At 45.0% G+C, this 14,846-nt stretch overlaps 2 protein-coding genes across 3 annotated transcripts; one reads left to right on the forward strand and one right to left on the reverse strand.

Moving 5' to 3' along the window:
* Positions 1–2,149: 2,149 nt before the first annotated feature.
* Positions 2,150–5,704, reverse strand: LOC115204453 (RNA-binding protein 4B). 2 transcript variants are annotated; one of them, XM_029770040.1, is made up of 4 exons: positions 5,662–5,704; positions 4,651–5,020; positions 2,969–3,866; positions 2,150–2,884 (listed from the first exon to the last, which is right to left on the reverse strand). In XM_029770040.1, exons 2-4 carry the CDS (start codon positions 5,006–5,008, stop codon positions 2,599–2,601), a joined length of 1,542 nt encoding a protein of 513 aa, XP_029625900.1. In that variant the 5' UTR covers positions 5,009–5,020; positions 5,662–5,704; the 3' UTR covers positions 2,150–2,598. The 2 variants fall into 2 exon arrangements, with proteins under 2 accessions (XP_029625900.1, XP_029625898.1); XM_029770038.1 differs by lacking the exon at positions 5,662–5,704 and adding an exon at positions 5,248–5,627.
* Positions 5,705–6,335: 631 nt separating this feature from the next.
* On the forward strand, positions 6,336–14,781 carry LOC115204455 (ras and Rab interactor 2-like). The gene is made up of 10 exons (XM_029770044.1): positions 6,336–6,579; positions 8,773–8,967; positions 9,199–9,313; positions 9,427–9,499; positions 9,590–9,681; positions 9,991–11,037; positions 11,165–11,473; positions 11,605–11,736; positions 11,810–11,976; positions 13,558–14,781. Exons 1-10 carry the CDS (start codon positions 6,574–6,576, stop codon positions 13,831–13,833), a joined length of 2,412 nt encoding a protein of 803 aa, XP_029625904.1. The 5' UTR covers positions 6,336–6,573; the 3' UTR covers positions 13,834–14,781.
* Positions 14,782–14,846: the final 65 nt, after the last annotated feature.

Genomic DNA, 14,846 nt, shown 5'->3' on the forward strand with positions numbered 1-14,846 from the left:
TTTATTCTCAAACCAAATCACTCCTACTTTTATTACTTAAGCTTGAGGCTTAAGGTTTTAATAGGTTACATACTGAATAATAGAAACCAATACGTCTCCACCAAACCTGGAGAGCCTAATGGCTCCCTTTAAGATAACTAATGAATTTGATGGTCCAATTGAAGTAAATACGCTCACATAATATTATGATCAGGATCGCACAGGAAGTTCACTTAAACCAAAAGAAAACAAAGAAAAGGAAAATGTTTGTCCTGTACACGGTCAAACCACACAATGTACTGTGTGTGAAAAGCCCACTAGTTTTTGTCCTTTGGGGAAAAGGTGAGGCCCAAAATGGCAGTTGATTACCCTCAGATCCTGAAAGGCTTGCTTAAAGGAAGCCCTCTGCATGCAGTTGCCACCAGCAGGGCTTTCCACATTTCCATTTAAACCAAACAGAGGTGAAACCAGTTAAGTCACTAGGCTAGAATTCATGGTATAATAATAGAAAGCATTCATGCATCACTGTCTGCAAATAAAAAAACGAGTTCCACAGAAAATGCGAGTTTAAAGCTAGCCTGTCTAATCTTAAAGTGGTTTGCTTAGTTGGATTTCTATTTGATATATTTGATCAGTTCCAACGGGAGGTCATGTGAGACGTGGGGAGGGACTACATTCCCAGAGAAAAGTGAGTTTTGCTTATCACTCCAGCAGAGACGTGTAATGTTGTTGCAGCAAAGCGCCCGGGTCTCTCTCCCAAAGCCCCCCAGACATTATGGAGAGAAAGTTTGATGACTGAGGTGTGAATGTGTATTCCTGTGATTGTTATAAAAAGTGAAGGCATCATGCTTAAATTGATCCCCTAGAATGTTTACAAGTGTCCACACATACAGTCACACTGGTCCTCATGTCCAAATTAGCCTATATGTAAAGATACTTTGCCCCTTGCTTTCCATATTTTAAAAAAAAAGTAGTTTTTTTTTAAACACAAGCTCTAAAACCTATAACCATTTTATTAACCAAAGATCTACATACGCTGGAACATATTGGAACAGTGACTTTTCATATCAAGGTCTTCGATGAAGGCAATATAAATTTAAAAAACGAAATCTGGCCAATGGAAAAATTAAGCTCTAAACTATATACACAACATGGCCAAAAGTATGTGGACACATGCTCGTCAAACATCTTATTCCAAAATCATGGGTATTAATATGGATTTGGTCCCCCCTTTACTGCTATAACAGCCCCCACTGTTCTGGGAAGGATTTCCACTAGATGTTGCTTCTATTCAGCCACAAGACATTAGTGAGGTCGGGCACTGATGTTGGGCGACTAGGCCAAAATCCCAAAGGGATGGGTTAAGGTCAGGGCTCTGTGCAGGCCAAGTTCTTCCACACCGATCTCAACAAACCATTACTGTATGGACCCCGCTTTGTGCACAGGGAGCTTTGTCATGCTGAAACAGGAAAGGGCCTTCCCCAAACTTTTGCCACAAAGTTGGAAGCACAGAATCATCTACAATGTCATTGTATGCTGTAGCGTTAAGATGTCACTGGAACTAAGGGACCTATCCGTGAAAAACAGCCCCAGACTATTATTCCTCCTCCACCATTTGAGTAGGTAGCGTTCTCCTGGCATCTGCCAAACCCAGATTTATCCGTCAGACTGCCAGATGGTGAAGCATGATTCATCACTCCAGACGTGTTTCCACTGCTCCAGAGTCCAATGGCGGTGAGCTTTACACCACTCAAGCCAACGCTTGGAATTGCGCATGGTGATCTTAGGCTTGTGTGCGGCTGCTCGGCCATGGAAACCCATTTCATGAAGCTCCCGAAGAAACAGTTATTGTGCTGACATTGCTTCCTGAGGCAGTTTGGAACTCGGTAGTGGGTGTAGCAACCGAGGACAGATGATTTTTACGCACTTCAGCACTCGGCGGTCCTATTCTGTGAGCTTGCGTGGACTACCACTTCGCGGCTGAGCCGTTGCGTGCTCAATTTTATACACCTGTCCACAACGGGTGTGGCTAAAATAGCTGACTCCACTAATTTGAAGGGCTGTCCATATACTTTTGGCCATGTAGTGTATGTGAACTAATGGCTAATTTGGATGAGCTAAAGTCACCTTGAGGACAGAGGCAAGGCTCTGGTTAAAAAAAATGCATGGATCGATTTGGGTGCTTCCTTCATTGCTCAAAAATATACCCATTTATTTTACACAATATATTTCAACTAGGCTTTTAACAAGGCACTCCTCTGGTATGGATTAATATTCTCGCATATTTGACAGTTTCTGGGACGGGGATGTGTAAGGAAGAGCTGTCATTACAGAGCCCCAGTACGCATCACAACCATACACTTCCTTAAAACCATAACGACTTCACAATACAGATTACTGCATTATGGGGCAGCGTTCTTATCAAAGCAAAACCAGGCATACTATAAAGTGAAAAATCAACTAGTCAGAATTGTGTTTAGAAAAGAGAAGATGCAAAACAGGGGAATTATAAATGGGCAAACTTGCAGTGATGCACATTTGGACCACAACTACATCACTCAAAACCCACACATTCACACACACACACACACACACACATTCACACTGCAATGTAAAGGGTTATCGGTGCTCTGGCATGTGGGAGTAGTCAGGGCGGCGGAGGAGGGGCTCCTTGTGTGATGGAGGCGGTTCATACGCTCTAGCTGGGGCGTAGGTAGCAGGCGCTTCCAGGTTGTGGGCCTCCGTCGGGGGCGGGGCCTGCATGGGCATCTGGTAGTTGGGCATTGTGGGGGGCATCTGGGTCGGGGCTGGAGGAGGGTAGCCATATTGGTACTGCTGGTACTGTTGTTGGTACTGCTGGTACTGTTGGTACTGCTGGACCTGCTGATAGTACTCTGCATAGCATCTGAAGTTGAGAAAAGAGAAAGGCTGTTGAACATGTTTGATCTGCTTCAAAATAACAAAACTGCCCCAAACGTGCATCATGTACCTGGCAATGGGGTCTCTATCAGCAGCCGGGTCCTCTGGTCGGCCGGGTGGCGTTGGGAGGAGGGCGCGGCGTTTGGGGCGTGGCTGGGGGAAGGGCTGGGGCACAGGGTCAGGCAGCAGTGGGGTGGAGCGGCGTACTGGGCTGCGGTCCCTGTCCCCTGACTTAGTCCCCATCTGCTGCTCAGCTAGAACCTGCTGGCCCTGCTGGAAGAAGCGGGCCCGTGCTGCCTCAAAGATGGCCTGGGCAGTGGGTTCTGCACCCCCCATGGAGCCATAGGCTGAGCTGGCGTTGTAGAGGGCCGAGGCTCCACCGTAGGCCGGGTTGACAGCAGCCTGGGCTGAGGGTGCCTCTCCAGCTGTGGGGTCGTACTGGTTACTGTAGCCTTCTGCGTCCGGTGTGGCTGAATTCTGATAGCTGGCGGCCTGGTTGGCTATAGAGTCGTATACCTGATCCGCTACAGAGCCGTACACCTGGCTGGCGAGGGCACCGTAAACCGCAGGGCTCACTGGAGTACCATCTGTGGCGCTGGCTGCCGTCATGCCCTTTAGTGCAGCGTATGTGGGATCAAAGCTCGTTGTGTTGTAGACAGAGTTGTGCAAGCTCTGCTGCACCTGAAGAGGCAGACCTGCAGCTGCAGCAACGGCAGCAGCCAATACAGCAGCCTGACTCTGGTGGTGCTCCATATGAGGGTTGATGGAGGGGCTTTCAGTGGCATAGTGACTCATGACGGGGGCCTTGGCTGTAGTTGTGGTGGGATTACTGGGCTGCACATTGGAGAGCTCCACAGAGAGCGGTCGGCCTTTGAAGGTGGTCCCATGGAGAGCCTCAATAGCCTGCACTGCATCCTCCTTCCGCTCCATGTGTACAAAGGCATAGCCCGCAGAGGAGGAGAGCCTCGCTGTAACCAAGCACAGGATGACAACACAGTCAGCTAATGAAAGTAACCACTAACCATGTTTACCATCCAACCATTCTGATGAGTAAAGTACCGGTCTGATAAAACTCACCATAGGCCTGATGGAAACGGCAAAATTGTCTTAACTTTCCTAAATGTTGACAAAACACATTCGACAGGATTGTATAAAAGCTATTTTATGGTGAAATATAATGTGACAAACTGTGGTGGATATGCTTTTTATTTGCATAGTTGTTGCTAGAATAACCATCATATGGAAGTCAACTCACTCATGCTATGTTGTGGCGGTCTTCCTACTACGAGGTGAATTTTTTTTCACAGTTTATTAACAGATAAAATAAGTTATGATGAACCTGATGAGCTTGATGCTTATTTCCAATACATTTCAAAAGGTCTTAATTTGGATGCTGGTGACAAAGTGATCAGTGCTTGGCTGTCAATTACATTTTATTGACCAATAAATATTATCTTCCTCTTAGCCATATTCTCATGTACCCTGTGTGTTGTATCTGCGAGCTATAGGCTATAGGCTAGAGTGCACGTTCCAAGACCACCATGTACAAATGTACTATTTATCCGAAGAGTTTGTGCCAAAACCATTGACAGAGTTAAGATACAGAACAAAGTGTTTATATGCATGACGTCATTACACAGTTTTGTATCCTCAACAGACCAATTTGATGAAAACACCCCTACCAGTATAATTTGAATACCGGTATTTGCTTAAAAATCTTTTGATAAGTGGATGGGGGGGGTAGAGACTGACCTTTGACCTTATCACACTCCAGAACTTTCCCAAAGGTCTGAAAGAGCTCTTGCAGGTCCTCAGCAGAACACATGGCACTGAGGTTCCCCACAAACACCTTGGTGGAATGCATGGGCCTTCCGCGGGACTCTTCAACCACCAGGTTGCGGCCACGGAACTCCCGTCCATTCAGTTCTCTTATGGCTAGATCAGCAGCACCATCTCCCTGGAGATGGATGAAGGCAAACTGCCTGAGTACACTGCAGGTGACCACCTGTCCATATGGCGCAAAGAGCTGTGTCAGGTCCTCCTGAGAGGTGTCCAAAGCCAGGTTCCCCACAAAGAGCTTTATAGCTTCGTTCTTATCCGTTGACTCCATGGTTGGGTACACCTGGGGAAGGAGCAGGGTGTCAGTGACCTAGCTAGCTAATTTAAGTTTATATTTTAGCTGATGACATAACTGTAAAGGGACGTCTAATAAAAACCGCATGCAACCACTATAGGCAAATCATGAATATAGTAGTTTAATAAAACGTGACATGTAACTAACAACAGTTTAACGCATAAAGCTAAAACTAGTCCATGGTCAACATTAGAAAACCTAGCTAGCAAGCTAACGTTAGTTCCCCCTCCCTTCTCGAGTCGAGGTGGCATCAATTCGGTGATGCTTGGCAACACCCGATCGGGAAACACGAGATGCTCATATAGTTACACGAAATTGCTGTACTATACACACATTAGTTGGTCGTGGTGTGATCAGATTTATCCTGGCTCGCTATCTGGCTGGCTAGCTAGCTAAATGATCAATTCGGCGCGGATTAGAGTTAGCTTACTGGCTAGCTAAACTAGCCATTTTGCGGTGTTGAAAAATAATGTTCAGAAGCAGTTTAACTAATTACATCTATTTGCAACTATTTAGAGCATTATGCACATTTTTATATCACACTGTGCATTCATAAAAGTTGCCGAGTTAAACTAAAATGACAAAAGTTTACACAGACAAAAAATAAGCACACTGTGCATCCATCTTACCTAACGCGGTGCAATATTTCCTATGACCACCTCCGGTTCCGCGCTTTGAGAGAGTGACGTATGATATTTTCAACAAATCACTAGAGCGGAAATCTGGTTACATGTAAACGTTCATGGTAGGCGGATTACACAATGTTGGCTACAGCCTTTTTCTACAATGTAAATGACCATGTTGTTTGAGTGACGTGTACAAGGCTACCACTGAGTGTTACAACCATAGTGATCCTTGTATTCGAATTCCTAATGTTACGCTTTCAACCATTACTTCTTCTTGTTGCATTTGTCTGGTCAGTGATGTCAATCCTTGTCTCTGTAGTATCAAATTAAACAGACATTTACATTTCAATAAATAGGCTGTTGTATGTCTGTAGAATATGTTAATAATTGCAGCCTAATTTGGTTGCAATGGTGGTGACCACTCGGAAGTTTAAAAATAATTGATGCAGATTAATTGTCTAGCCCTCCTTCACAAAGTACAGAATACAGATAGATTGTAATTGTTTTTTAGAGGTGAATTTCCCTTTCAAAATACTGTATTTAGGGAATACATTGTAATTGTGTTTAAGAGGCGAAATTCCCTTTGAAAATACTGTATCAATTGAATTTCCGCAACGTGGTGACCGGCGCACGCGTATTTAACCTTGGTTCAGGTTTGTTTCTCTCCCAAGTGTGAATAGAAAATATAAGGAAGACAGCAGAGGAGTGCCAGGAACTTCTGAAGCACAGCTTCACAGATCTCTGCCTGGAGAGTCCCAGACAGACAACATGGCATATCCAGAGATCTAGGATTATTACATGTCTCTATACTTTTGAAGTTTTAATGGCATTTGGAAATTCAGGGATCAAGTGGGATTTACAGTAGGCTATTCAGAATAATCTCTGTCACATTTAAGGACGACAGGGGATCGGGAGATGAAGGTAAATTATGTCATGTTGCCATTTATTTGAAAGTGTAAAACGAGAAACAGTTGTGAATATTTGTATGATTAGTGAAATCACGAGACCTGGCACTCATTAACTGAAGGTATGCAAGAAGACCGCAGATCAAGGAGGTGCCGCGCACAGAGTGGTACAGATCGAGCAGCACGCAAGGCAAAACGTGTCCGTAGATAAGACGTGGAAACAAGTATGTTGGAAGTCAATACAATGTCCACAAATAGGATGCTGTAATGTTATTATTTATACAAATAAAATACAAAATACATTTGTTCAATTTACTGAATGAAGTACCTTTTGATATCATGGTCAGTTATTACAATATAGTAAACTGTTATTTATGGAAGAAAAGAAAATCACCACTGGTTCCACAACATAAGAGCAAAATAACGCCATTAATTAACTCATTTTTAACTACTTGTTTGGCACTACACCTCATGTTATTCTAGCATTTCGCTACACCCTCAATAACATTTGGTAAACACGTGTATGTGACTAATAAAATGTGATTTTGATTTGATACTGTATATTCAGATCCTGGCAGGTCATTACACCTTCATGTTATTATAGTGATACTGTATATTCAGATCCTGGCAGGTCATTACACCTTCATGTTATTCTAGTGATACTGTATATTCAGATCCTGGCAGGTCATTACACCTTCATGTTATTCTAGTGATACTGTATATTCAGATCCTGGCAGGTCATTACACCTTCATGTTATTATAGTGATACTGTATATTCAGATCCTGGCAGGTCATTACACCTTCATGTTATTCTAGTGATACTGTATATTCAGATCCTGGCAGGTCATTACACCTTCATGTTATTATAGTGATACTGTATATTCAGGTCCTGGCAGGTCATTACACCTTCATGTTATTCTAGTGATACTGTATATTCAGATCCTGGCAGGTCATTACACCTTCATGTTATTCTAGTGATACTGTATATTCAGATCCTGGCAGGTCATTACACCTTCATGTTATTCTAGTGATACTGTATATTCAGATCCTGGCAGGTCATTACACCTTCATGTTATTATAGTGATACTGTATATTCAGGTCCTGGCAGGTCATTACACCTTCATGTTATTCTAGTGATACTGTATATTCAGATCCTGGCAGGTCATTACACCTTCATGTTATTCTAGTGATACTGTATATTCAGATCCTGGCAGGTCATTACACCTTCATGTTATTATAGTGATACTGTTTATTCAGGTCCTGGCAGGTCATTACACCTTCATGTTATTCTAGTGATACTGTATATTCAGATCCTGGCAGGTCATTACACCTTCATGTTATTCTAGTGATACTGTTTATTCAGATCCTGGCAGGTCACAGTTGTTTTTTTGTCAGTTATACAATAGTCTCATTGGGTCAGTCTTACGAGGTTCAATAGCAGGCTTCAGAATAGGCTATTCATTCTGGACATGTTTTATTGCATTACAAATATGAATACACATTTAAACTACTGGTTTAAATTTTAGACCTGTACCTCTCAATTGTTTGCTGGGTTAGATTAGCATTTTCACACACTTCTCTGTAGGTTTGGAGAGTGTTTTCACCAAGTCTAAACTTGCCAGGCTTCTATGGTGTTTTAGGCTCAGGGGCATATATACAGCAGCAGCCAATCCCTGGAAGGAAGTTGGAGGTGATAACAGCCTGTGCACATAACTACCTCTGTCAAAATATAGCCACACCTTCTCATATTCAAAGGGTTTAAAAAGCTAAGACAAAATTATACTTCAGTACCAGCAAGTTCACTGTTTAGGGTAGGATCCTTAGGATATGTGCACACACTAGAACCACACACACTAAACACCCTCCCGTGTGGTGAGTCGTACTCAGTTGATGACATACACCCTCCAGATTACTCAGTGAGAGGAAGGAATAGGGTTTGGGAGTTTCCCAAAAGGACAGAGAAGTAGTGGTCAGCACAGAACCGAGAACATATGACATGATGCATGCTGGTGTTACCAGAACGGAACAGGAAGGGTACTGATTATGAAGCATTAGTCTGAGGAAGAGCAGAACCACAAAGAATGTGTATTCTCTTGCTGGTGTTTTACCTTCAATGGGAAGCATAATTGTGGCAACATAAAGCATAACCACATGGTGTACAGATACCATATAGTACCCGTGCTATATACTGTATGTCTCTGTTCCCCAGATGCAGGAGGACCCGGTGTATGATTTCCCTGAGCCGGTAGGGAAGCCGGTAGGAGAGAGGCGAGCTTGTCCTCAGCGTAGCTCCCTGAAGAGCATCAGTGTGCTGGACCGTCTGCTTCTCACACACCCTGTCTGGCTGCAGCTGTCCATCAACTCTGCTACCGCTCTGCACATCCTACAGAGGGAGCCGCCTGGGGTGAGACCAGTGGAGGCTGCTGACGGGAGGATGGCTCATAGTAATGGCTGCAATGGAGCAAATGGAATGGCATAATTTTGTTTGATGTATTTGATACCATTCCACATATTCCACTCCAGCCATTACCACGAGCCTGTCCTCCCCAATTAAGGTGCCACCAACCTCCTGTGAGAGGGATACACACCGCACACAAACCACAACCTAAGTTTGCATATATCTGTCTCTCTGCAGACCTTTCTAGTGCGCAGGTCCAACACCTCGCAGAAGAAAGTGCTGTGTGTCAGGCTTGCAGACGACTACCTCCCCTCCTTTTTCAAACAATTTGTCATCCAGGAATTGGACTCCAGTGAGTGTTGAAAGAGAAAGCCAGAGATGTTCCATCTCCAGCCCGTTGCAGTGAACGATGAGGGTCTTACTAATGATCTTATCCTTGCTTCCCCATCTCCCTTCCATTCACAGCTTTCTCCTTGGAGAGAGCTGCTATCAGTTTCCCTGACCTCTGCAGGCTCATCGCCTTCTACTGTGTTAGCCGGTATGTTCTACATCACAGTAGAATAGGTTCAGGACCTTTAGACCAATCAGACCTGTCTATAAAACCTACTGTATGTGCTGTCTATTTCAGGGATGTGTTGCCCTTCCCCCTGGAGCTCCCTGAGGCCATAGTCAAGGCTTCATCCCACAAACAGCTGGAGTCCATCTCCCACATGGGAGTGGGTAGGTACCACAGAGTGGCTCAGAGGTCTGATGATCCACCAAGGTCTTGCCCATTGTTGAAATGCTAGCTGCCATTGTGTGCTGTACACAACGTCTCGACAACTCATCTCTAAGTTTCTTCCTAGGTTTCTGCCTTCTATGGAGTTGTTCATAACCACTGTGCTTCTGCCTCCGCGTTCCTTGCTCTTTGGGGTTTTAGGCTGGGTATCTATCTGTGACAACTGCTGATGGAAAAAGGACATTCGATTGGTTGATCAAGGATAGCCTTGAAGAATAATGCTGACATAGTTTTGCTTCTTTTTCATTCAGAGTTCTGGAGCTCCCAGCTGAACTTCAGAGGTCCACGCAATGGGCCCCCACCAGTGGAGGAGGCACCACTGCCCCCTAGCCCCACCCCTGAGGATTGTGCCACACCCGAGGAGAGCCCCACCCTGTTTCAAGAGTTCTGCTCCATCCAAACACGCAGCCCCCGGGAGCTGAACTGTGGGGCAACAGGCCAAGGGGCTCTCTGTTTCATCAACCCACTCTTCCTGCAGTTCCAGACTACACTGCACAGACGCCGCCACCAGTTCAAACGCAGCCTCAAGGTGCGTGTCTCGACTGAGAACTCTAGCCCCTTGTCCCCACCATTTGCTCCTCCCCCTCCCCCACCTCTGCTGGCCAAGAAAAAGAGCAAGAAGGTCCATCAGGCCAGTAGAGCAGTGGAGGCCAGAGTGGAGGGTGAGGGAGGGACAGCACCCGTCCAGGAGGATTCAGACTACTTGCAGCCATGCTTGGTTCTTCCAGTTCTTCCGAAAAAGACCAGGGTCACACCCACACTGTCTCCCACTGCAGAGGAGGATGACTACCATGTGCCCATAGGTCTCCTGCAGGGACTGGGCCAGGAGAAAGGAGGTGAGGGGGTGGATCTCTTGCTGGAGCAGAGATATGCTCCCTCCCTGAGTGAGCTGGACAGCAGCAGTTCCCTCAGCAGCTTGGAGGAGGCAGAGGAGAACTCAGAGAGACCTCCCCTCACCAGGGGAACAAGTAACCCCTCACCACCATGCACCTCTCCCGCTCGTCAGCCCGTCTCAGCCCTGCGCAAGCTTAGTGCAGCCTTTGTGTCGTCCTTTGTGCCTGAGAAGCGCGTGGCGAGGCTGGTGGAGGACCTGTCCCGTGACAAGACGACTGCGTTTGGTGTCCTGGTGCAGGACTTCCTCAGGCAGCAGCGCGAGGTGATCAAGCCTCAGTGCCAGAGATCTGGCATAGAGCTACTGCAGGGCATCCGTCTCTTCCTCTCCCAGGCCAAGACCTTCCTGCTGGACTGTGGAGACCTACAGCCCCCCATTGAGACCATGGTGCATGATGATGAGAAAGGTACAGCAGACATTAGTCAAATAAACTGTCAAAATATGCTCAGTCACTTTAAATACAACCAGTACTAGCATGTTTCCCTAGTGATGATGACATGTGACATTTTATGAATGTGCTTGTTTGTGTGCAGACCTGGTGCTGGAGAAAGCCATGTTCCGCTGTGTGCTGAAACCTTTGAAAGGACAGATAGATGGGACACTGCAAACTTTGCATGAGCGAGACAGCTCCACCCAAAGCATGGCAGAGAGCCTGGCTAAGGCCAGGGGAAAGACCCCGTTGGAGTGTTTTGGAGTGCGGGTGGGAGTGCCGGATGCTGCTGATGTGGAGAAGGTGCGGCAGAAGGTTGCTCTCATGAGGCGGGCCTACTCTCCCATTGACAAGGTTGTGCTGCTCCTGCAGGTCTGCAAGCTCATCTATAAAGCCATGAAGGACAATTCAGGTGAGGGCTTTTCTTTGAGTGAATGTGATAGAGAAATAAACATTACAGAACCAACAGCTGCTATCCCTACCATCGTTCGTCTTGTCATGTCTTGTGTCAACATGGTTGCTTTGTCTTGTCTCCATGAGCAGGCCAGGAGTTCGGTGCAGATGACTTCCTGCTAGCCCTGTCCTATGTCCTCGTACAGTGTAACATGCCTGAGCTGTCTGTGGAGGTGGAGTACATGATGGAACTGCTGGAGTCATCATGGCTCAAAGGGGAGGGTAAGGCTTTAAATGTGAAAATATTTTGAATAGTATGTGATGCCAAATAGCCATTTTGTAATGCTTGTACCAGGTGGGTACTACCTGACCAGTGTGTATGCCAGCCTGTGCCTGATCCAGAGCAAGCCTGAAGTAGTACCCTCCAGTGGGCTGACCCGCGAGGCCAGAGACTCTTTGAAAGACTGGAGCCGGCGCCGGAGCCTCCAGGCGCAAAGCCAGAAAAACTTACGACAGCAACTGGTACGGCTCAATTCATTGATTTATTAGCCCCAATAGTGTATAGCAGGGGTAGGCAACTATACTGAACAAAAATATAAATGCAACAAGCAAACAAATTCAAAGATTTTACTGAGTTACAGTTCATATAAAGAAATCAGTCAATCTAAATACATTTATTAGGCCCTAAACTATGGATTGCACATGACTGGGAACACAGATATGCATCTGTTGGTCACAGATACCTTAAAAAAAAGGTAGATACATGGATCAGAAAACCAGTCAGTATCTGGTGTGACCACCATTTGCCTCATGCAGCGCAACACATCTATCTCCTTTGCATAGAGTTGATCAGGCTGTTGATTGTGATCTGTGGAATTTTGTCCCACTCCTCTTCAATGGCTGTGCAAAGTTTCTGGATATTGGCAGGAACTAGAACACGCTGTCGTACCGTTGATCCAGAGCATCCCAAACATGCTCAATGGGTAACATGTCTGGTAAGTATGCAGGCAAATGGAAGAACAGGGACATTTTCAGCTTGCAGGAACTGTGTACAGATCCTTGCGACATGGGGCCGTGCTGAAACATGAGATGATGACAGCAGATGAATGGCATGACAATGGGCCTTAGGATCTCGTCACGGTATCTCTGTGCATTCAAATTTCCATCGATAAAATGCAATTATGTTCATTGTCCGTAGCTTATGCCAGCCCATACCATAACCCCACCCACCATGGGGCATTCTGTTCACAACGTTGACATCAGCAAACCGCTCGCCCACACGATGCTATACACATGGTCTGCAGTTGTGAAGTTGGGTCTACGTACTGCAACATTTTCTAAAACAATGTTGGAGGCAGTTTATGGGACATTCCTGCAGTCAGCATTCCAACTGCACGCTCCCTCAAAACTTAAGTCATCCCTGGCGACAAAATTGCACATTTTAGAGTGGCCTTTCATTGTCCCAACCCAAGGTGCACCTGTGTAATGATCATTCTGTTTAATCAGCTTCTTGATATTCCACACCTGTCAGGTAGATGCATTATCTTGGCAAAGGAGAAATGCTCACTAAAACGGATGTAAACACGTTTGTGCACAACATTTTAGAGAAATAAGCTTTTTGTGCATATGGAACATTTCTGGGATCTTTTATTTCAGCTCATGAAACCAACACTTTACATGGTGCGTTTATATTTTTGTTCCGTGTAGATTCAGCCACGGGATGATTTTTGTCAGCGGAACAGTTATAATTTGTACACTGCAAATTGACCACAACTAAGCTCAAAAAGAGATTCATTTGGGATATTTTCAAATACAAACTCATTTTTAGCTTAATTCCTTTTGACTTTACTGTCCTTTTTTTAAACCAAAAAACTGAAATATCCCCTTTCCCCCGTTGCAGGCTAATTTCTGCCTGTTGCCGACCCCCACTGTATAGAATCCCACATTTAGCAGTAATACTGAACAGAAATGAACACACACTCGTCATAACTAATAGATGAGGAATAATATGCCACGGTAGAATATCTCTGTACCCCAAAGCAACAGTAAGGAATGCTTGATACTGTTCTCCTGGGTACATACCTTCTTTTCATTCTGTTGCAGAGGTGTGTCAGGGTTCTGTTTCAAGATGGAGAGAACAGCTGGATGAAAACCCTGCAGTGGAGGGCAGGAGTTAGTGAGGGGGCCCTGACCCAGCTCTGTGCTGCTAAATTTGGGGTGGACAACCCAGAACTGTTCAAACTGTACTGGCGGAGTGAGGGGGAAATCAAAGCCCTCCCAGCACAGGCCCAGATCCAGGACCTACAGGGCCAAGGCAGCAGTGGGACACCCCTCATATACCAGCAAGCCAACCAGGATGAACTCAAGGCTCCAAACTAAATAGAGAGGAGGCGGTGGACTTTATGGGATTACCTTGAGAGGTCCACTTTGGTATCCACACACTTTGGTATCCACACATTATTGACCGATTTTCTCAACTGCAAGAAATAATTGCTTTGTACTTTATTACTAAACTATTTAAGTGAACATTTTTCTGAATGGAGATTGCAGACCAGCCACCCTGTCCAACTTTTCAGATTACCAGACTCGCGCGGCAAATTGGATTGATCTCGCAAATCTAGTGCGAAGGCATTTTAGGAGCATTGCCTCTATAGCTAATAACGGACTCATTCTTAATCGCGCAGTCTTCTAAACTCCCGTTTAATGCCAAGATGTTTATATTTATTTGTGATTATACTTTTTGTGACGTGGATCATAATTAGTTAGTCTCAGGTTGCGTGAACCTCGTAATGTTATGTGGAAAATACAACTAATGGGACGCAGAATTAAATGTAGATCACACTCGCACAAATGCGACCAGTTATTTTTCATATTTGCATTTCATTTCTTTCACGAGCAAATGCGAGTGAACTGCTGGCACTTTAGAGCCCACTGAATATCCATCTTATGTTCGCTAACGTTAGCTTGAAACAAAGTGTTTACCTTTCCACAACACACGGAGTCGAAAAGGGATGTGTCCATGTTTACGTACAGCTGACAGTCAACAAACAGAAAGGGCAGACACCGGGTAGCTACGTCCGATAATGATATATTCACAAACTCCGTACATGTCTGTGTTGCAGCTAGAGAATCGGGATGTTAGATTTACTCAGTGGATTTATTTTTTATTAAAACGTAACAAAAATCATGCCCTATTCATTTCTACGTACTTTTAACTCGGATATCGTACATGGACAGAAAATGGTGTAGTTGGTACGCAAAATGCGTGCTTGTTGGCAGGTCTGAGATTGCAAAGTAATGAGAAATAAATACAAAGGTCTGTGTAAATTATATTCCAATGTGTACCAGTTTAGTATGCAGCTGATTACGCAAGTTATCTGAGATAATTTTTC

Source organism: Salmo trutta, chromosome 12 (assembly GCF_901001165.1).
Source record: "Salmo trutta chromosome 12, fSalTru1.1, whole genome shotgun sequence".
In the NCBI taxonomy this organism is placed as follows: Eukaryota; Metazoa; Chordata; class Actinopteri; order Salmoniformes; family Salmonidae; genus Salmo; species Salmo trutta.

Coding starts and splice junctions, on each gene's coding strand:
- LOC115204455 (XM_029770044.1), top strand. Junction 8,968..9,198: donor TACAGAGGGAGCCGCCTGGG/GTGAGACCAGTG, acceptor GTCTCTCTGCAG/ACCTTTCTAGTGCGCAGGTC. Junction 11,474..11,604: donor AGCCATGAAGGACAATTCAG/GTGAGGGCTTTT, acceptor CTCCATGAGCAG/GCCAGGAGTTCGGTGCAGAT.
- LOC115204453 (XM_029770038.1), bottom strand. CDS start 5,283: ATGCCACCTCGACTCGAGAAGGGAGGGGGAACTAAC. Junction 5,021..5,247: donor AGAAGGGAGGGGGAACTAAC/GTTAGCTTGCTA, acceptor CTCCTTCCCCAG/GTGTACCCAACCATGGAGTC. Junction 3,867..4,650: donor GGAGTGTGATAAGGTCAAAG/GTCAGTCTCTAC, acceptor GCTTGGTTACAG/CGAGGCTCTCCTCCTCTGCG.